At 34.3% G+C, this 22,853-nt stretch overlaps 1 protein-coding gene across 13 annotated transcripts in view; it reads right to left on the bottom strand.

Annotated features, from left to right (window-relative positions):
* The window catches only part of DLG1 (discs large MAGUK scaffold protein 1), a 318,826-nt gene that overhangs the window by 93,690 nt on the left and 202,283 nt on the right, over positions 1–22,853 (bottom strand). For 9 of the 13 annotated variants that reach the window (XM_077117938.1, XM_077117940.1, XM_077117941.1 and 6 more), the window contains 2 exons: positions 9,526–9,646; positions 6,276–6,432 (listed from right to left, as the gene is read on the bottom strand). In XM_077117938.1, the coding sequence (XP_076974053.1) occupies positions 6,276–6,432; positions 9,526–9,646 (278 nt within the window). The other 4 variants (XM_077117947.1, XM_077117946.1, XM_077117948.1 and 1 more) reach the window with 4 other exon arrangements.

The following is a 22,853-nucleotide window of genomic DNA, read 5'->3' as shown; positions in this document are numbered from 1 at the left end:
GACAAAATAGTCTTTTCAATAATTGGGCATGGGAGAACTGGATATCAATAGCCAAGAGAATGAAAGAGGATCCCTACCGTATACCTTACGCAAAAATTAACTCAAAGTGGATCAAATACCTAAATATAAGAACTAGCACCATAAAGCTTCTAAAAGAAAATGTAGGGAAACATCTTCAAGACCTGGTAGTAGGAAGTAGTTTCCTAAACTTTACACCCAAAGCACAAGCAACAAAAGAAAAAATAGATAAATGGGAAATCCTCAAAATCAAATGCATCTGCACCTCAAAAGACTTTGTCAAAAAGATGAAAAGGCAGCCAAATCAATAGGAGAAAATATGTGGAAATCACATATCAGACAAAGGTTTGATTTCTTGTATATACAAAGAAATCATACAATCAACAATAGAAGAACAAACAACCCAATTATCAACAATAGAAGAACAAACAACCCAATTATAAAATGGGCTAAAGATGTGAATAGGCATTTTTCTGAAGAGCAAATACAGATGGCGCAAAAGCACATAAAGAGATGCTCATTTTCACTGGCTATAAGGGAAATGCAGATCAAGACTACAATGAGATACCACCTTACACTTAGAAGAATGGCTGCTATTAAACAAACAGGAAACTATAAATGTTGGAGAGGATGTGGATAAATTGGGACACTTATGCACTACTGGTGGGAATGTATAATGGTGTAGCCACTATGGAAGACTGTTTGGTGGTTCCTTAGGAAACTAAGGAACTAAATATCGAGTTGCCCTATGACCCAGAACAGCACTACTTGGTATATACCCAGAAGAGCTGAAAGCAACAACAGACATTTGCACACCGATGTTCACAGCAGCATTATTCACAATTGCCAAAAGATGAAACAAACCAATGCCCATCAACAGACAAGAGGATCAGCAAAATGCAGTATACACATATGATGGAATATTATGCAGCAGTAAGACAAAATGACCTCCTGAAGCACATGACAAGATGGATGAGCCTTGAGGACATAATGTTGAGTGAAGTTATCCAGACATAAAATATATAGATACTGAATGAGTCCACTTTTACGATCAGCATTAAAGTATAATCAGAGGCTTATGATACAGAATATAGGGAACTTAAGAGATACACAGAAGCTAGAGATGGGTGAACCGTTAGCTAATGAGGATGAACTCCATGTAAGGGAACAGATACTAGTAAAGGTGATTCTCCAGCGAGTCTAGAAGCAATATTACCATAATGAAGATGAATGATATTGAAAGGGGTTGTATAGACCTATGTGTTCCACTGACTCACACTTGAAATATGAATGAGTTCCTGTAAGACTTACTTCAAAGACATGATTCTTGTATAAAGAGGGTTTAAGTCCAGGGTACAGGGGGAAAATTGCTATTGCATGCTACGAGCTATGTTTAAAGGGAAACCATCAGCACTACCACAGCAACAGCAGAGGTAAATACTGGGGTGAGGGACAAGAGTTAAGAGGAGGTTTAGATTTCCTATTTGGCGAGGGTGTGTTTACTGGTTTCCTGTCTCTTGGGAACGATGAACAATTATCTAAAATTGAGAATGTGATGGACTATGGACTTTGAGTCATCTACATAATGCCTTATGAATGCAGGTTGTGCAGCTTTCGCAAGTAGACTGGTGAACGATTATGAATGAAGGTTGTGCTGCTACAAAAAGGAACAATGTCATGAGGCAAGCAACATGTTGGACACTTGGTGAGACAAAATAAGCCAGAAACAAAAAAACCAACAATTGTATGGTCACCTTTAGAAAGACCTCATAAGAAAACAGGGGTCTAGATTGTAAGCTTTTAGAGCACGCACATTAAATCTGGAGTGGTGATTATTATTTCTGGATTTTGAGAGGTTGTTTTATATATATAACCTGATATTTAGAGATAAGAATGAAGCCGAACAGGTTGGGGTTAAAGTAATTCAGAACATACGGGTAAGGAAGACAGTGTCTATATTTTAGAACCACACGTACTCTTTGAGACCAGTGGAAAAAATGTTTATTTGATCTGGAACTGAAATTTTCTGTAGTCAGAATCTAATTCAACCTATCTGTATAGCTCATTTGAACAACTGAAACACAGGGAGCACAGAACAAGAAAGAGGTCCTTTTTAATCTTGTATAGATCATTGTAATGCCTGGAAATATCCTCGAGTGTATTACGCAGATAATCAAAAAGTATTGGCAATAGGGCAGGCCACGGTGGCTCAGCAGGCAGAGTTCTCACCTGCCATGCCAGAGACCTGGGTTTGATTCCCAGTGCCTGCCCCCCCACCCCCCACCCCCAAAAATAGATCAAACCAAACAAAAAAAAAATATTCACACACACAAAAAAGGGGTAGGAAGGGAGAAAAAATATGGAACTATTAAACCTTACCATCAGGGAATCCCTGATACTGTGCCAAACTTTAGGGATACTCAAATCAATAGGTCATGCCCTCGATCATGAGGCTTACTTTTGTGAAGCTCATGTAGGTAGTGGAGTAGCTTAGACTATCTATAGGCATGCTTAAGAGTTACTTCTGGAGGACCTCTGCTGTTGCTCAGATGTGGCCTCATTCCATCTAAGCTCAACTCTGCAAGTGAAATTATTGCTTTCCCCGCTATGTGGGACATGACATTCAAGGGTGACAGTCTCCCTGGCAACGTGGGAGATGATTCCCAGGGATGAATCCAGACCTGACACCGTGGGATCAACAATTACATCCTGACCAAAAAGGGGAAAAGAAGTCTAATTAATAAAGTATCCATGGCAGAGAGAGTTCAAATAGAGTAGAGAGGCTACTGCGGAGGTGGCTCTTACACAGGTGTCAGGTAGACCTTGCTATATATATCATAACCTGCCAATCCCCAACCAGGACCATTCCAGCCAATCTTAAAGAACACCTAGAGCAATATATAAGATTCTATAAGGGTACTATGCACTACAGTAACTTTCCAGAAATCTACAACCTCCAGTTGGGTCCTTGGATCAGATAAGTCCTCAGGGGCCCAGTCTCTCTAGAACATTAGACAGTGACATCTCCCTACCCCATATTAGTGACAGAGACTTCCAATATCAAAAATTTAGAATAGCCATAGCCCAAACAATCTCAAAGACAGGTATAGAAAGATCAAAGGTGATGATAGTAGAATTACACACAGAAAATAGGACTTAACAAATGAATATGAATGCTGAATCATTAAATTGATATCTCTTTTAGTCTCCAGTATTTTAGAGCAGCTAGAAGTAAAAACTTAAAATTGTGAAATTGTAGCCCATGTCAAAGTCTGAAATACATTCTACAACTAATTGTGGTGCTGTGTTTGGAAATTTATAGCTTTTTTTGTATATATGTTATTGGTCACAAAAAGAAAGGAAAAGAAGTCAATTGTGATGATAAAAAAGTATTTAAGCCCACTAGCCTCCTATATTCTGGAGCAGCTAGAAGGAAAAAGATGAGAGAATCATATAGTTGCCCATGACAAACTCTGGGATCTGTCCTGTAACCACTTGTTGAAGAGTGCTTTGAAAACTATTGCTTCTTTATTTCTCTGCTTTGTATATATGCTATACTATACAGTAAACAAAGTAAAAAAATAAAAAGTCTCCTACTATTAATGTAGAACTGTCAATTTTTCCCTTTAAATCTGCCAGTACTGTTTAATATAATTTGGGGTTCTGCTGTTACATATACAGATGTAATTGTTACATCTTCCTGTTGAATTGTCCCCTTTATCTGAAAACTGTAAGAAGATGTCATTTATAATCTACATTACTGAAATGCTTTTCCATCATGCTACAATGACATATATATATACAGTGACATAAATTTTCAGTTTTAGGAATACCTTCTAATTTTCCATACTTCGCATTTTGTAGTTGAAAAGGTCTCTTGATTTATGCTGAAGAACTGATTTAAAAATAGTTATTAATACTGAACAGTATTGTTGACCTAGGATTTAATGATTGTTCCTAGATCTCAAATTCTACAGTTTCAGAATATGTTACTTCAAAATTTTTTATTTAAAACAAAACACAGTAAAAATAGTTGTTAAGGTCAATTCTGTGTCTACCATTTATTAGCTATTGTTAGCTACTATGTACAAATTAGTCTCAAAACTTCAGTTTTCTGATTTGTAAAAATGATGCTCTTAGTAGTCTACCATAATCCAATATAGAATATTTCTGGAGAAACACTACCTCCAATTCTGGAAGCACCAGATTCCCAATATAAAGTAAGTAAAATACTAGTGAACATAAATTCATAATGCAAAATATAGAACATGAGTGAACAATTCACCTATGTGTAAACATAAAGTAGCATATATTAGATACCTACAAATATCACAAAGTAAGAGTATTAGACATAGAAAATAAAACAAGGATGTTTAATATAAAAGTAAGTAACCAGGACCCCACCAAAATACTAAGGCAAATTAGAAAAAAGAAACAAAATGAAATTCTAGGAAGAAAAATGGTACCTTGAAACCAACACATTTCTTTCGTTTAGAGAGAAGATAGACACTGATGAAGAAAAGCTGTGAATCAGAAAACAGATGTGAAGAAGTTAGTTAAATGAAGTATAAAGAGAGAGAACTGGTAAGGAGAAAATTGGGTTTGAAAGACATGGAGAATAGAATGAAAAAGTCATGGGAGTCTCAAAAAGGACGTGAGGAAGGTAAAATTTGAAAAGACAATGGTTAAGAAGTTTCCAGAATGGATGAAAGCCAGGATTCTTTTGATTCAGGATGCATAATGGATCCCAAGGACAATATAAACAATGCGAGTATAGACACATTTTAGCTAAGCTGCAAGTACATGAAAAACAAAGAGATCTAAAAAGCAACCAGAGAAAAAACAAATCACCTACAAACAATATGACAAATCTTTCTGTTAAATAACAGCCAAAAAAAGCTAGAGAGCATGAAAGATATTCAAAGTACTGAGAGATAATAGTGGTCAACCTAGTGGGTAAAATATATATGTTCAGACAAAGACCAAGAACATTTACCATTAACAAATCAATGCAGAAAGAATCACTAAATTGATTAGGGAAAATTTGGATATTCGTGGGATGTTTTTGCTTTTACAATGACTAGGTAGTTGTACAAGCATGGAGAGGGTAGGAATTAGAAACGATAAATCTTCTACCTTAGCAATGGTATTTCTATACAATGAATAACTGGTACAATCCAAAATGGTGCTTGTAGTCCACCGAGAAACACAGAAGGAAGTGAGGAGACAAGGGATGGTGAACAAAGAAACTGTCATCCATGTGGGTTAACTTCAAAAATAAAATTAAAATGATTAAATTTAGGGGTATAAATATGATGCAGAAATAGAATACTGGAAGCCCTGTGATCTAAAGGTACTAATCTAAAGCCACCTTAGAAAACATGAAAATGAGAAATTTAGATCCAAAGTGACCAGAAGAAAAGAAATAAAAATTAGAACAAAAATCAATGAAACATTATATTAATATTTCTTTCAGTCTCCAGTACCTTAGAGCAGCTAGAAGCATACACCTAAAATTGTGGAATTGTAACCCATACCAAACTCTGAAACTATAGATGCAGTAAAAAGATCAGTGGTTATCAGGGATTCAGGAGTCAGAGGGAGGAATTAATAAGTGGTGGAGAGAGCATTTTTAGAGCAGTGAAACCATTCTATATGATATTGTTATGCTGGATATATGACATGCATTTGTCAAAACCCATAATGCTCAAAAAGTTAACTTGAGTGTAAACTATGAATTTTATTCAATAATATATCAATACTGGTTCATCAGTAACAAATGTACCATACTAATCTACTATGTTAATAATAAGTATGTGGGGAGAGGAGCTATAGGAAAACTATGTACTTTCTGGGCAATTTTTCTGTAAATTTAAAACTAGTCAAAAATGAAGTCTATTAACAATAGAACGAACAGACAACAGATTAAAGTATAAAAATCTGAACTACACAAGTAACAAGCTTGAATTAACAGGCATATATAAAATCTTGTAATCAACAAGGAAGAGAATGACATTTATAGAAACTAAGTCCTTATTAAGTTAGTAAAATATTAAAAGAAAATCTATTGTACAGAACATGTTCTCTGATAACACTATAGTTCTGGAGCTAAGTTATAAAATGGTAAGAAGATAACCAAAATATGTCCATGACTTTTAAAATGTAAAAACCATAATAAAAAAACAAAAATCCATGACTAGTAATTAATAGATCATAATTAAAATGATGAAAATATTATCTTGACTAACATATCCTACCGATATAATACGATCTCCTTTGCGGAGCTCTCCACTAAGATCAGCAGGTCCTCCAGCCAATATAAAGGAGATAAATATTCCTTCGCCATCTTCACCTCCTACTATGTTGAAGCCAAGGCCTGTTGAGCCACGATGAAGAACAACTTTTCTAGGTTCCCTAAAAATTAAAAAAACATTAAATACCTTAAATATTTTATATAGAATATGACACTCTATCAGTGAGAATTCTGGACTGATAGCTTTTATATTATCAATCTATAAAGAAAGAGAGAAGAAACTTTCTAGTCTAAAATCTAGGCTTAGAAATCACAAAGGAAAACTCTAAAAAGAAATTTTATATAAAAGATAAAAATACATATTAATGAAGAAACATGAAAACAAAAGCGAGAAAACAATAATATGAAAAGCCTACTCAAGAAATAAATACTCATGAGAACAGTTTATGCTGCAGATACTTTTTTTTTATTATAAAGTAGTCACTGCCCCTAGTTCTTTCTAAATTTTGTGAAAGGCAGATTATTCTTTTATCCAAAGGAAGGTAGGCCCTTTCTCAAACTCACAAATGATGAATCACGACAAAACTAAACCAATCACTACAATTCCATCCCTCTTTGCTTTAATTGAGGCTGAGGTCTATCCTGGACGCAGGGAAATAAAAGGAAATTTATGGTCACTTTCTAAATAAAAGGCAGACTCACCAACGACAGCATTTTTGCCACATTCACCAATGAGAACCCCCAACTACTAACAATGAAATTCCTTTACTATGGATAAATTGTAATTATGAAGCCAAGACCAAAGAGTATCAAAGATATCATGGACCTACAGCTGCTACATAAATCCTGGAATTGTCCATCTCCAATCGTTTTGGTTTATGATGTAATTAAGTATCTTTATTGCTTAAGACACTCTTAGTTTTTAAATTTATTTTCTTTAATTTATTCAATTAGAAAAGTTGTAAGTTTTAAGAAAAATCAGATAAAGAATACAGTGGTTCCATATATCACCTTGAATTAGTGTGCTATCTTTGTTATAATTCATGAAAGAACATTTTCATAATCATACTATTAACTACAGTCCATCGATTACAACAGGGTTCACTGGGTGGCACAGTTCTATGAATTATCTTTGAAGTTTTATTCTAAATTAACATTTATATGACCTAAAATTTCCGCGTTTAACCACATTCACATACATAATTCAGTGTTGTTAATTACATTCACAATGTTGTGCCATCATCACCACCACCACCACTTTACTTGAAGTAGAAGGCTTTCATGCTTGTGGTGTTTTGAAATTCACAATAATGGCTAAAATTACTCTTAAATGATATAGTTATGTTTAAACATATTGTATAAAAGGAATGATTTGTGGCAATATATTTTAAAGAATTATTTCCCGAACAGTCCTTTAGATTATTATTACCATTGTTATATTTTACAGAAAAAGAAGAAATAAAGTAAAACATGTTTCAACATAATTAATATATAATAATAATATAATAATTAATATACTAATAGTATATTAATAGTAAAAACTTTAGGCGGAAGTTACTGTTATTTCGTTTATTCTAAGATGCACATCTCCCACCTCCACCCCTACTCCAAGAAAAAGGCATATCTGTTTTTCATTAATTCCAGAGGTTACACCTTTGTTTTTCCACATTTAAAATCTCTGAAATCAGCATACATCATACAACTGAAAACGTTTCACAACAGTTGGCAGTTGAGACATAACTGTGTGAATTCACTCCATACCTTCTATTAAAAATGAAAGTCAAAGAAGTGGCTTATTTTAGATTTGATGATACACTACCATCATCAAATACAGAAGAGAAAAGAATAGGACACTATTTATACAACATAAAATTAACAGAGCTCTGGAAAAAAAAAAAGAAAGACCATTCTTTCTGAAAAATTTTATGTGTTTAACCAAAATGAGATAACCATCTCATACACTTTAAAGTTATGTTAATTTTAAAAGGTGGCAATGATTTCTTTCAGGAGAATATTTGCAAGTGAGAAAGTAACCAAAAAACAAACAAAAGAGGGGAAATTAAATTGTGATGTGTTAAATAAAGATGGGAAAATAAGCACATATGTTCTAATTAAATGAAATTTCACTTAACAGAAAAGTTAAAAGTGTAGAAAAACCATCTTTGTTCTAGACAAGAATAAGTGCAAAAGGATAACCAATGTGCTAATATGACGTATTTTATTTTTGTAAAAGATACAAAGATTAGAGAAAAGGCAAGGTAAGCTATTAACTACTTTCTCTTTCTTTTTATAAACAGGCACTATTAGAACTTAATGAAAATAAAGGCCATTAAAGGATCAGTCTAAAGGGCACAGCCTAAAGACTAACAACCTTGAATATTCGTATCACAAATAATTTTTTCTGCTATTTTTCATTTTAAACACAATTACTGAGCATGTATTAAGTTCCAAACATTGCTTATTCTTGGAGAAGAGGAAAAGACCAATACCCTATCTGTCCTTAAGATCACTGCTTAGGGTCAGGAGTCAGACAATTAAAGAATAATTACGATGAAGGCTGAAAAGGAGTAACAATAATATATTTAATTAAAAAACATAAAAGCATACATTAATTGATATATTTAATGACAGGTGACAGAATTCATTTGCAATACTTCTCCTAATTATAAAGCAAATTGTACAAATACACTACCTTATTACTATACTGAATAATATGATAAAAATCTAAAATATTTTTTCATTAATTATTTTCCACTTAGAGTTCTTGGCACTAAAAGGACAGTTAATCTACAAATTCTAAAACAGCTATTAATGTCAGATGAATGTCATTTAAGGTGTCAGGATATCAAGGATATGCAGAACACAAAGAAAATACTACTTGTTGAATTCTATCAAATAATTATAATATTTTATGGTATATTTTAATATATAAGGAATACATAACAAGTTAGTTTCAAATATATATATAAAATGCATTCGTAATTTTAGGTTTTACCTAAATTAATTCCCAAGGATAATTTACAAATCCCTAAAAAACAAAACCAACAATATTGAAAAAAAAAAAATATATATATATATATATATAATATTTTTAAAGTTTATGCTCTTCATTGGAAACTCCAATGAAAAAAACAAGGTTTAAACTCATCATCTATTAATAAAATTTTAGTCCTAAAACTGGCTATTTTATATGGCTGTTAAAACACCATATAATAGTTAACTATCTGTTTAAGGGTGAATGTTCAGTTTCCTACCTTGTGATTTCGTCATCCCCAAGCATTGTTTTTGAAACTGGTGAGTATCTGGATGGTGATGCAGGTGTTTGGCCCAAGTAGGAAGATGGGCTAACATGGTTATCGACAGGCTGAGAAGAAGCTTCAAAACAAACAAACAAAAAAGTGTAAATTCTTAAAAAATGAAACACGCTATTCAGCACCATATTTGTGAAATATTAATTTCAAGGACAGTTAATGTATAATTACTTATCATTTATTTAAATATCACTTTTTAACATATCAGGTATAAAAGATTTATCAGGTGAGAAACCAGACAAGCTTAGTTTCCAGGTAGAAGTCAGTTTAGATATTCAGATCAATAAAGCAAACTCATCCCATTTAGTTTCTTTAGAGAAACTAGAACTAAAAAGGAGTTTTACAGTAACTTATTTATACAATGGAAACCACGAAGGGTCACATATAAGATTCTCATAGAAGACTAAAATAAATCTCAAACACAATAACTTAACCTTACTGAGTTTATTTTGCAAAATACCATTTTAAAGAAGCATATACACTCAAAATCAGTGAATAATTCTTAAACCAGAAGTTTTAAAATAGGTACAAAAAGCTTATTCTCTGATAATCAGGTGAGACATGTTGGCCTAATTTGTATCTATACTTTGGTGAACTCATAAACTCATAAAAGAATGGAAAACTGGTAAAAAGAAAAAAACCAAACAAAAACTATGTATTAATTTTATTCCAGTTATAATAAAAGGCATATATTAAGTTCTATCCTATTAAGAGAGAAAATTACAAAGCTATTTCTGATTACACTTTCCAAAGATCCAGGTGAGCAACACATTTCAGTTGCAGCTTCTAAAAACACAACTCATTTGAATCATTACTGAAACACATAGTAAGCAACATATAACTTTGTTGAGGCTTTAACTATGATACATTTCTAAAGCATTTCAACTTTTAGGTGCTAATATATTTATTATCCAACCGTCAGTCGTGCTTTTCATCACACCACTGAGTGTCTCTATGTATAAAGTACGGTGCCACACACTGGGGGTACAATAATGCAGGTCATTAATTCAAATTAATACAGCTGCCAGGTAGGCAACATAAAACAATAAAATGATACGTGTGAAAGTCAGTAGGAAATGTCTAGAACTACGCTGTACTGGAAGAATGCATGCTCCATCACTAGAAGAGAGCACCTATGCATCTCTATCTGTAACCATAAAGAAAGGAAGAAGCTTATATAATGTTTGACATTATAGGGCTTATAGATCTATCATATCTATTAATATTATACACTTGCAGTGCTCAACAGCAATTGTTTCCTCTCCAATTCATATATGAGAACCTCTGTATGTTAGTCAAGGATTTGCTACCAATGGCTTTTGACTTTGAATGTCTAAAGTCTTTCTCGGGTATCATGTAAGACTATGATTTTCAAAGCAAATGGCATGTTGCCCTAAAGCAACAGATATCCATTTAATCACCAGCCTTTTAAAGTCCTGAGTTCACTGAATTCTGGCTCTTAAATTCTTCTGCTGCTACAAAAAATAAACTGGACAAGAAATTTAGTTGAATACCTAAACCTGAAAATTTAATTTTCTCAAACCATACCCAGAGTGCCTCTGTACTCAGCTGACTCTGGAGAAAACAACTAAACATGTAAGGCAAAGTATCTAAAACAGCACAAAAAATAAATTTCCTACTAAAGAAATGACATAGTCCTAGAGAAGGATGTGAGATAACAATGCTATTTCTTATACTCCAAACCTTATATAAAGAGATTCCTAGAGAATTACAAAACAATGGAGCCTAGTTTATTTATATACTTAGACATCAAGATTAATGATCCGAGTCCTGCAAATTCTGGAAGAGAAGCAAGTAGAAAAGCTTGAAATAAAAATGAGAAGAGACTGGTGGCCAAATTACAAGTTTAATAAGGCCTTATCATTGAAAAGAATGAAAGATAAAAAATGAGAAGATATATAATACAAAAGCACTAGCATTATAATGCTAGAAGATAAATTATGCTGTGAGATCCAATGGACTTTTTCTTTTCCCTTTAATAATAAACCTACTTTTATTTCTGGGCACTATATTTTGATAATTATTCATATCTCTATTACCTCATTTTCGTTACAACTACGCATTGTGCTCCTTTATCTCCTATGATTCAGATAACTTCTTTATCTTTATTTCTCACTATTCCCTTCACAAAATCTAAATTCTAGCTAAAAATGTTTTCCATCTAGTACAACTTTTAGTTCTGTGCATCTCTGTATAATTTAAGCAGGAGAGTGAACTTACGATGATGTCCTGAAATTTTCTCAGAAAGTCCTTATCAGAATTGTTTTTAAAATTATATTGGTATTATTAACATAAGTTGGCAAGCATATGCTATTTCCCTACTCTCTGAAAGTTTTTGTAAAACTGGTTTTATTTCTTCCTTAAATATTTGGTTGAATTCATCACTGAAGTCTTCCAGGCCTGGAATTTTCTTGGTAGGGAGTTTTTTTTTTGTTTTGAATCCAGTTACTTTAACAGTCTTAGGACTGTTCAGATTTTCTATTTCTTCTGATAGGTTAGCAAAAACAAAAAACAAAAAATAAAAGAGGACTAGATCACATCTGATACGGAGATTGCTCACACTTAATGGTGAAAGACTGAAAGCTTTCCTGCTAAATCAGGAACAAGACAAAGGATGCCCACTCTCACCACTATTATTCACCATTGTACTGAAAGTTCTAGCCAGAGCAAGCAGGCAAGAAAAAGAAACAAAAGATATTCAAATTGAAAATGAAGAAATAAACCTTCAATAACTGCAGATGACGTGATCCTATATACGGAAAATTCTGAAAAATCCACAACAAAGTTGCTGGAACTAATATATGGATTCAGGTAAGTAGTATGGCTCAAGATCAATATGTAAAAATCAGAAGTATTTTGAAACACCAGTAATGAACAATTTGAAGAGGAAATCATGAAAAAAAATTCCATTACAATAGCAACTAAAAATATCTAAGGATAAATTTAACCAGGGATTTATAGGACTTATAGTGGGAAAACTACAAAATATCACTTAAAGTTATCAAAGAAATCCTAAATAAATGAAAGGTCATCCTATGTTCATGGATTGAAACACTAAATATCGGTAAATTGTCAATTTTACCCAAAGCACTTGACAGATTTAATACAATCCCAATCAAACTTCAACAGCCTTCTCTGAAGAAATGGAAAAGGCCACAAAATCATATGGAAGGTATAGCCAAACATCATCTTACAAAGGAAGAACCAAGTTACAGAACTCATACTTTCTGATTTTAAAACTTATTAAAAAGCTACTGTAATCAAAACAGAATGGTAATTGCAGAAGAATGGACATACAGACCAATGGAATCAAATTGAGAGTTCAAAAACCCTCACATCTAACCTAAACCATTTTCACAAGGATGCCAAACTCACTCAGTGGGAAGTATAGTCTCTTTAACTGGCTATCATATACAAAAACTAATTTGCTCCATACACAAAAATTAATTCAAAGTGGATCAAAGACCTAAATAAAAGAATCTAGATCACAAAATTCTTAAAACACACGGAACCATCTTCAGGAATTTGTGCCAGGCAATGGTTTTTTAGACTTAAAACCAAAAAGTACAAGCAGCAAAAGAAAAAATAAATGCCGCACCATCAAAATTAAAAGTTTTTGTGCATTAAAGGACTTCATCGTGAAAGTAAAAACACAGAATAAGAAAGAATATTCGGACACTACATATCTGATAAGGGATTAATATCCAGAATATATAAACAAATCGACAACTCAACAACAAAACACAACACAATTAAAAATGGGCAGAAGACTTGAATAGACATGTTTCAAAAGAAGATATATAAATGGGGGGGGGGGGGGGGCGGCAAGCACAGAAAAAGATGTTCATGTGCCAGTAGGGAAATGGCAAGCCACCAGCTATTATAGAAATGCAAATTAAAACCTTTTAAATTTGTATAACATCCTCCTCCTCTGTATAACATTGTAATTCAACATCTTTCCCTTTTGCACATCTTCATGAGTTGAATATCCACATGAACAGGGCCATAAATTGTAAAGGGCCCTGATGAAAGTTTTGTTTACCGAGGTGAACATTTTTCCAGTAACCAGGTAGCCCTGGTACTCCTTTTATAATAATAATTATTATTTTTAGGTTCATTAGATTTATTTTTAAAATCATAAAACGTTTCTTACAAAAGAGCATTACATTCTGCATGCATCCATGCTAGGGATGTATAGGCTATTGTTACTCTTCCTCTCTGTTCCACCGTCCAACCCAAATGTTACACTGACCACAAAGCAAGGTGTTCACAATAATTATAAGGAGGGGAAAATCTCTTTTTTACCACAATGAGTTAAAAATAAAATTCACTCACTCTGCTGCTGTTTCAAAATTTCAGTGTTAGTTTTTGTACACCCTTTTCCCCATGTCCCTTTTTGTAAGGAATTAAAACATTACATCTGGTGGACAGCAAAGATTTCACTACACCTCAACTGCAGAATACCTACGAAGCAGAGCAGTGTTGGTTTTTTAGACAGAAGCAGATAAAAAAAATAAAAGATGCTGGACTCCTTCAGTTCTTCACTATTCTTAGAAAAACTTTCCAGAATACGGCTTCACACTGTTCTGCAGTAAAGACTGTGCATTCTGTATTTGGTCCTGTGTTTCTGTAATGATAATGATCCTATCTTTGGATCCTTCTAAAGGCTCATCACTTTTGATTGAAGCTCCCAACTCATGATGGATTCATTCAATCTCCTGACCACCTTTCCCAATAATAGATCCAGCCAAATCTTTGGGACTAGTTACTTCTGTAGTAATAATAGGTCCACCGAGATCACTGGATGAACCACAACCCCTCGCATAGGAATAATTATATCCAGAGTCACCCTGCAGTTCATAAGTCATCTGCCATTATGATGGGCTCCATGGATCTAGTGCAGAGTCCCAACATTCATCAGCACTGAAACCAACCATTTCATCATAATGGTCTCCAGGTCCTCCTCTTCTGTCATAAGTCACTAGCTCTGCTCATCTAGGTGGTAGTGGTGATGGTGGAAGAGGAAGATTCCAAGCTCTGCTGCCACCCTGGCCACCTCTTTGAGGAGAAGGAGGTCCTTGATGAGGGCTCATATCATCATAATCTCTTCTAAATGGAGGCATTGGATGCCCACCCTGACCAGAAGGCATTCTGTCAAAACTACCTCTTCCCCGCATGGGAAACCCCACAGGATGTCCACAGTGGTCATCAAACATCATTGTAAAACTACCATAATCATAAGTCTCATCATAAATATTGGGATCATAAGGCTGTGTACGTCATTTGATGGGAGATACAGATATAAGATCAAGGGTGATCTTTATGCACTCTACAAGTCTATCAGACTTTCCTTCAGTAGGATGACCCTACCAGTGGAACAAGGACAGTATTCCTGGAAAAGCTTGATTGTTGTCTGAGTGTTCTCTCAAACTTCTTTGATTTTATCTTTGACCGCAATAATTCCTCCTGCCAGACTCTGATGAATCAACAGTCTCAATTCGCAGTCAAAGTCACTTGCTTTATAGTGTTGGTAATTTAAGCATTCCACAGCATCAGATTCGAGTGGAAGCTGCCTGGTTGCAGTAGCAACTGCAGGCTCTCTTCCAAGCAGGGGTGATTTTCTGCAGAATATCTCCAATTGTTCCAATATCAGCATTGACACTCAATATGTGCCCAAGGCCACTGCTGTCTGGGACTGAAACACTGCCATTGTAGTCTGTATAGAGAGCTATCACTGCCCCAGCATTCTTGCTCTGAAGCAGAATGCGAAGGTAAACCATCTCATCAATGTTTCCAGATCTTTTAAATGCATGCTCTTCTTCTTTATGTTCTGTAGGGCATTTACCAATTACACCACTGGTTTCCATACTGGGGAAGGTTTCCTCTGGCTGTTCAGTTTCCATTTTCTTGTATTAAATGGACATACCAATTAATTATTATATATCTTTACAGAACAGAACTGAAGCGTTCTGGGGGGACCAAAAACTGACATCCTAGTGGTAGCTGTAGCCTATGGGCCGTGAATGAGCAGAAGGCTGGAAAGATGTCAAGATTGGTACTGCAAGAAACAGGATAATGGCATCCGTGCTGCTTTCCCCTGGAGCACCCTCCTCCTTTCTCTGGTACTCCTTTTAAAATAAGGAGTAAAAGAGAAGAGGTGATAAACACAGTGGGGATTCATGTATCAGTTTATTGTGAACGGAAATCAAATATCTTGAATGCTTTGAAAATAGGCACTGGTATATCACAGGCCTCAGTACCTGGCCAGTATTAGTTGTATACAACATTGAAAATACACACCAGAGATGTTTTAGAAATGTCAGGAAAACATCTTTTTGGACCATTTTGAAATGAGAAAGACAAATACTAAACAGTACAACCATGAAATTGATCACCAGGGATTCTAAATATAATTGGGAAGAGTTGAATAAATGGCTTGGACTGTTTGGAGCTGTTGCCTTACTTTTTAATTGTATTATAAAGTATTCCGGTAAAAAAGGATGCAGCCTCTGGGAAGAAACAACAAACATGTTACAGAGTTTTTTGTAGATTCTTGTTTCATATCTCATCAAGTGCCAGCCCTGTGTGTAGCCAGAAAGGATTCAGACTAAACATTTATTATAAATTCTGAATTGGATATGTGTTCCTCACTACTGTATGTGTTACTGAAAGTGGCTCTACAAATGCTACTGAAAAAAAAAATCAGGAAATTCCTAATGTCCTGAGTATCATAATAAAGTTTAAGAATGCTTTTATATTTTAAAAAGCCAAGTGAGATATCATTTCACATCCATTAGAATGGCTACTGTCAAAAAGATAGAAAATGTTGGAGAGGACATGGGGAAATAGGAACTTTCATTATTGTTGGTAGGAATGCAAAGTTTGGTGCAGCTGCTGTGGAAGACATTTTGGCAGTTTTTCAGAGGGTTATATGTAGAATTACCTTATCACTCAGCAATCCCAATTCTAAAGCAAAATGTTAATAATAAGGAAGCTATGTGTATGTGTGTGTGTGGATATATGGGAACACCGTTTCCTGTGCAACTTTCGTAAACCTAAAATTATTCTAAAAATAAAGTTTGTTATTTAAAAAATTTGTCAGGCATCAATTGTTTTTTCTTTTGTGGATATGCGTTATTTTTATTCAAATGAGCAGAGATTTATTCCTGCTCCATTGTATGAACAGTTTCAGGATTGCAGATAGATAAATACACATACAAACGTAGATGTAGTACATGTCAACAAAAGACTGAAAAAACTTCATGCCCAGGTTTAGGATGTTCTTGTCCATTATGATGATTGAAGTAGATTTGTTACCTATTAAATTATAAAAACAGTCAGTGAAGCCTTTCATTCCCCTATCTCCTAGAATTTTCAGGGTGTCATAGAATATTAAAGTGAGAATTTGAAAAAAATTTAAACTGGCTAAGTTTTGTGCACAAATTAGATCTAGATGACCAAAGGTCAGACGAAATTTTCAGACAACAGAGAGATGGGATGCCCTCCCTTTACTTATTGGTGGACAAGCTTCTGTCTGTAGCCTGCCAAAAAAACATTTACTTGATGACACGTTAAATCTAGTGTAGAGTGCTAATGAAATTCATCAAAATTTTTATTCATAGAATTTAAGGACCCCTTCTCCTTATTACCCACCTGTTTCTCCCTCAACTAACCTTAATGGATTAGCTCACAACCTTGGATTGCACAGCACTTCAAAGAGAATTTATAGCCTTGAAGTAGAGTGGATTTTGTCTTTTAAATAGACAGGAAATATAAGTGTACTTATTTGCCGTTTGATGGTTCTGGAAGTTATGCCTGGTCACTCTTAGTTACTCCTTTGATTGATTATTTTGAAAAATGACATATATACAAAAAGCAATAAATTACAAAGCACACCACAACAATTAATTACAGAACAGATATCAGAGTATGGTATGGGTTACAGTTTCACAATTTAGGTTTTTCTTTCTGGCTACTCCAAGACAAGGAGATTAAAAGAAACACCGATACAATGATCCAGGAGTCATATTCATTTTTTAAATCCTATCTTCTCTTTTATAACTCCACCTTCTTCTTTGATGTTTTTAAAAAAACTTATTTATTTTTATTGATATATATTATATATTCACATACCATGTAATCATCCAAAGTGTACAATCAATGGTTCACAGTATCATCACATAGCTGTGCATTTATCATCACAAATGACTCTTCCTTTTTGGTGTGTGAAAAATAACATATATATAAAAAAGAAATAAATATCAAAGCACATCACAACAATTAACTGTAGAAGAGATTTCAGAGTTTGGTATAGGTTACAATTCCACAATTTGAGGTTTTTACTTCTAGCTGCTCTAAATTACTGGAGATTAAAAGAAATATCAATACAATGATTCAGCAATCATACTAATGTGTCAAACCCTACCTTCTCTGAATAACTCCACCATCACCTTTGAACTTTCTCCTGCTTTTTAGGGGTATCTGGGCTATGCCCATTCTAACTTTTTCATGGTGGAAGGAGCTGTCAATAATATGGATCAGGCATTGATTAATTTTACATGTAATAGTAGGATGACTGCAAAAACTGTAGCCAGAATTTGCAAGTTTATATCCCAACCCTATCACTTTCTAACAATAAAACTTTGGATAAATCATGAAAAAATATTAGTAAGAGAAAGACAAACCAATAGAAAAATGACAAAAGAATTAAACTGGTATTTTACAGAAGATAATTATCAAAGGTGAATAAGGACATGTAAAGAACTGGATATCAATAACCATCAGGGAACTGCAATAAAAATCACAATGAGATGACTTCATATAGCTACCATAACGTGCACAAAGTGTGTTGGTGAGCATGTGACATAACTAGAGTAGAAATTGATTTCTACATTTTAGAAATTGCTTAGCAATTATCAACTGGAGATTAATCATATACCTACCCTATAATAGCACTTTCACTCTCTGGAATATGCCCAAGAAATATGAGCGGATATGTCTAAAAAAATGAAATGTGGAAACACCCCAAGGCCCATCAACAGTAAATAGATAATCTGTTGCATGCTTATACACTGAAATAGTACATTGTAAAAGAAAGAAAAAAGAAAAAAAACTTACTGACACATGCACCCACATAAATATTGCATAGGTTGTGTGAATAAAAGAAATTAGAAACAAAAGCATACAGTGCAGAAACTTAAGAACAGTGAGATCGAATATGTACATAATAAGACAATATATAAACACATATATATAAAAGCACAGACATATATAAAATGAGACTGTAATAAATGGAGACAGATATCATGTTCATGGACATGAACATCTTATGGATTTTTTTGTGGGACTAGACAACCAATATTAAAATTAAAACGAAGGTAAAAGTTCCAGTAACATATGATGATTCTAAGTAAAAGAACAAGGAGAATGGATTTGCCCTACCTGGTATCAGCATAGTTTTAACTTGAATTTCTTCCCTTAAGAGTAGGTTAAGCCCCATTTATTATGTAAAAAAAATCTTTTATATGGACTCTTCTCACTTCTCTAGCTTAAAATATATATTTTTTATTTACAGGAGTTCTTTGCATGGTAGGAGAATGAACTCTCTGCGATATTAAAATAAAAGCAGCAGCAGTTGGAGATGCCTTGGATTGTAGGAAGGTCTGGACCACTCTCTTAAAGTAGGGAGATTATAGCATGTTTATATGCTTAGGTAATGGTCCAACAGAAAGAGAATTTGTGTGCTAGCTTGCTAGCTGCCAGAATGCAATATACCAGAAATGGAATGGCTTTTAAAAAGGGGAATTTAATAAGTTGCTAGTTTATAGTTCTAAGGCCAAGAAAATGTCCCAATTAAAACAAGTCTATAGAAATGCCCAACCTAAGGCACCCAGGGCAAGATACCTTGGTTCAAGAGGGCCAATAAAGTTCAGGGTCTCTCTCTCTCAAGTAAGAAGGCACATGGCAAACAGGGTCAGAGTTTTTTTCTCATCTGGAAAGGCATGTGGTGAACATGGCATTATCTGCTAGCTTGCTCTCCTGGCTTCCTTTCACAAAGCTCCCTGGGAGTCGTTTCCCCTCTTCATCTCCAAAGCACTGGCTGATGGACTCTCTCCTTCTCATGGCTGTGCTGTTCTTCTCTGCTCTCTCTGAATTGTTCATTCTCAAAATGTTTCCTCTTTCATAGGATTCCAGTAACCCAATCAAGACCCACCCAAATGGGTGGAGACACATCTCCCTTAATCCATCTTAATAACCACTCTTGATTGGGTTACATCTCCAGGGAGATGATCTAATTACATACAGTATTGAACAGGGATTATTCTGCCTTTACAAAATGGGATTTTGATTAAAACATGGCTTTTCAAAGGTCCATACATCCTTTCAAAGCAGCCTAATTGGATTATGCAGAGAGAGAAAAGGGCTATAGCAGCAACAGCAAGACCAGTTGTGGACAGAACTAGAGATCCAGTGCACAAATAGAAGAGCTGGGTCTTTGACAGAGTGATGGTTAATACATTATAAGAGAAAGCAGGGTATTAGGGTAAAGCCATAGATCTAGACTTGAAAGCAGATGGATAAATGCTCTTGTGCTTATATGAGGATGCCAAGGGAAAGAGGTTTGTGGAGAGGGAAATGCAGTAGGACTGCAGGCAAGTGAGTTATCATCTGAGATTTGTGGTCATAATTTAAAAGTGGATTTTGTGTTTTTTGCTGTCATATTCTGCTTTTTAGAGAGCACAAATAGAAAAGACAACAAAGTCAAGTTGAAACTGTTGGAATTTTGACAATGAAGGAGGGGGGCAAGTATGTGAAAGACATGTGCAAGTGAATGATTATCATGACAAATCATGGAACCTAAGCTAAAATGTAGGAAACTAGAGACACAAGGGTGGGGGTGGGGAGTGGGGGATGAAGTAATAGGGTCTAATGATTGAAGGTCAAGATGATGTTGAGGACTTGTTAAAATAGGGGTAGTAAATGAACTGGGGAAGTATAGTCAAAGATTGGGATGACTTAAATTGAGATTTTGGAGGTGGTGAAGGTATTGATAATGATAAAATCTAAAGTATTATCTTAGAAACAATCATATGAATTGAAGTGGAAGCAGAATAGTTATAAAGAAAGAGATCAAGAAAACAAGAAACCAGGATGTTGGATAAATTATAAGTAGGGATTCTGAATATCACTAAAAATAACAATGTGAATAATAGCAATAGGAGGGACAGGGTCTAACCATGTAACTGTAGAAATCTTGTACCTCATGCTCCTTTTATCCAGGGTATGGACAGATAAGTAAAAAAGTAAGGATAAAAAACAAATAAATAAAAATTGGGTAGATTGAAAGACTAGTGGTCAAGGACAGGCAGAGGCAAGGGATGAATGAGTTTTTCCTTTTTTCTTTCTATTTCTTTTTCTGGAGTGATGCAAATGTTCTAAAAATGACTGTGGTGATAAATACACAACTATGTGATGATACCGTAAGCCACTTTTTTTATTGATTGGATACTATGTATGTATGTGAAGATATCTCAAAGAAAAATTATTTTAAAAAGAAAAAAAAGGAGGGACAATGGACCTGGCAGTAAAATCTTCAATGACTGAAACCAGATTGATGAAAAGGACGCTAGATGACAACAATAAGGGACAGGAAGTAAGTTGAATAGTCTCATATCAAGGGCTTAAGCTTATAGACAGAAACCATTTATATAAAAAGTTTTAAAACAAAAGTTTTTTTAACACATGCAAATTATGTACTGCATATGTAGGATGAACATGAACTGGAGGGGTACAGCAAAATTCATAATAGTAACTGCCTGAGAAGAGAGGGGACTGGAAATAAAACATTATGATAAAGTTGAACTAACAAAGTAAACCAATTTTTTAATATAAGGTTCTGTTTAGTTTAATAATAGATTTAAAAAAGGAAAAAGGAAACAAAGCAACAAATATCTACACACAGCTATAAGGACACAACCAATCATTTAATTACTACTCCTCAGGACTAGGCCTTTTAGTTCTTAATGAAATGATAGCATTATTATACAAAAAAAGGGATAGTTCTATTGGGGAAAAAAAAAGAACCAAACCATTTTTTTAGTTCAATACATTTAAAAGAAGCAGTCTATTGTATATTTGACCATAACCAGGGCACCAATCTCAATTCCTGAAAATACTATCATAAGTATACACATGTTTGTCTTGACCCTAAAGGCAGCATTCAAACATAAGTGACACTTAAATGAGTAAAATAGTTTATTACATAATTTGCGTTATTTAACCATAAATAAAATATATAAAGCCTTTATATAAAGTGCATATGGAAGAAGTTTGAAGAAAGGTCATTTCCTTTGACACGGAAGAAGTATAAGACACCATTTCTGTTCAATTCAGTCATACATGAGTAATTAATGAAGTAATGAACAAATAATGAAGAGGTATCCTCTTAGGACAAACTATATTTCAAGTACAATTCATATTTGTCTTACATTAAATGACAGTAATGAAGCGTGACAGTTTTAAAACTGGAAATACCGCCATTTACAAAAGCACTAATATTTCTGAAATTCTACAATTAAAAAAAGGAACACAGTTTATTTAGCCATTCTTCTGTTGATGGACATTTTGGCTGTTTCCATCTCTTTGCAATTGTAAATAACGCTGCTATAAACATTGGCGTGCAAATGTCCGTTTGTGTCTTTGCCCTTAAGTCCTTTGAGTAGATACCTAGCAATGGTATTGCTGGGTCGTATGGCAATTCTATATTCAGCTTTTTGAGGAACCGCCAAACTGCCTTCCACAGTGGTTGCACCATTTGACATTCCCACCAACAGTGGATAAGTGTGCCTCTTTCTCCGCATCCTCTCCAGCACTTGTCATTTTCTGTTTTGTTGATAATGGCCATTCTGGTGGGTGTGAGATGATATCTCATTGTGGTTTTGATTTGCATTTCTCTAATGGCCAGGGACATTGAGCATTTCTTCATGTGCCTCTTGGCCATCCGTATTTCCTCTTCTGGTAGGTGTCTGTTCAAGTCTTTTTCCCATTTTGTAATTGAGTTGGCTGTCTTTTTGTTGTTCAGTTGAACAATCTCTTTATATATTCTGGATACTAGACCTTTATCTGATATGTCATTTCCAAATATTATCTCCCATTGTGTAGGCTGTCTTTCTACTTTCTTGATGAAGTTCTTTGATGCACAAAAGTGTTTAATTTTGAGGAGCTCCCATTTATTTCTTTCTTTCTTCAGT

The sequence above is a fragment of the Tamandua tetradactyla genome, chromosome 10 (assembly GCF_023851605.1).
Source record: "Tamandua tetradactyla isolate mTamTet1 chromosome 10, mTamTet1.pri, whole genome shotgun sequence".
Classification (NCBI taxonomy): domain Eukaryota; kingdom Metazoa; phylum Chordata; class Mammalia; order Pilosa; family Myrmecophagidae; genus Tamandua; species Tamandua tetradactyla.
Note: the sequence above shows the minus strand (reverse complement) of the source record. Positions and strands in the feature narration are given on the sequence as shown.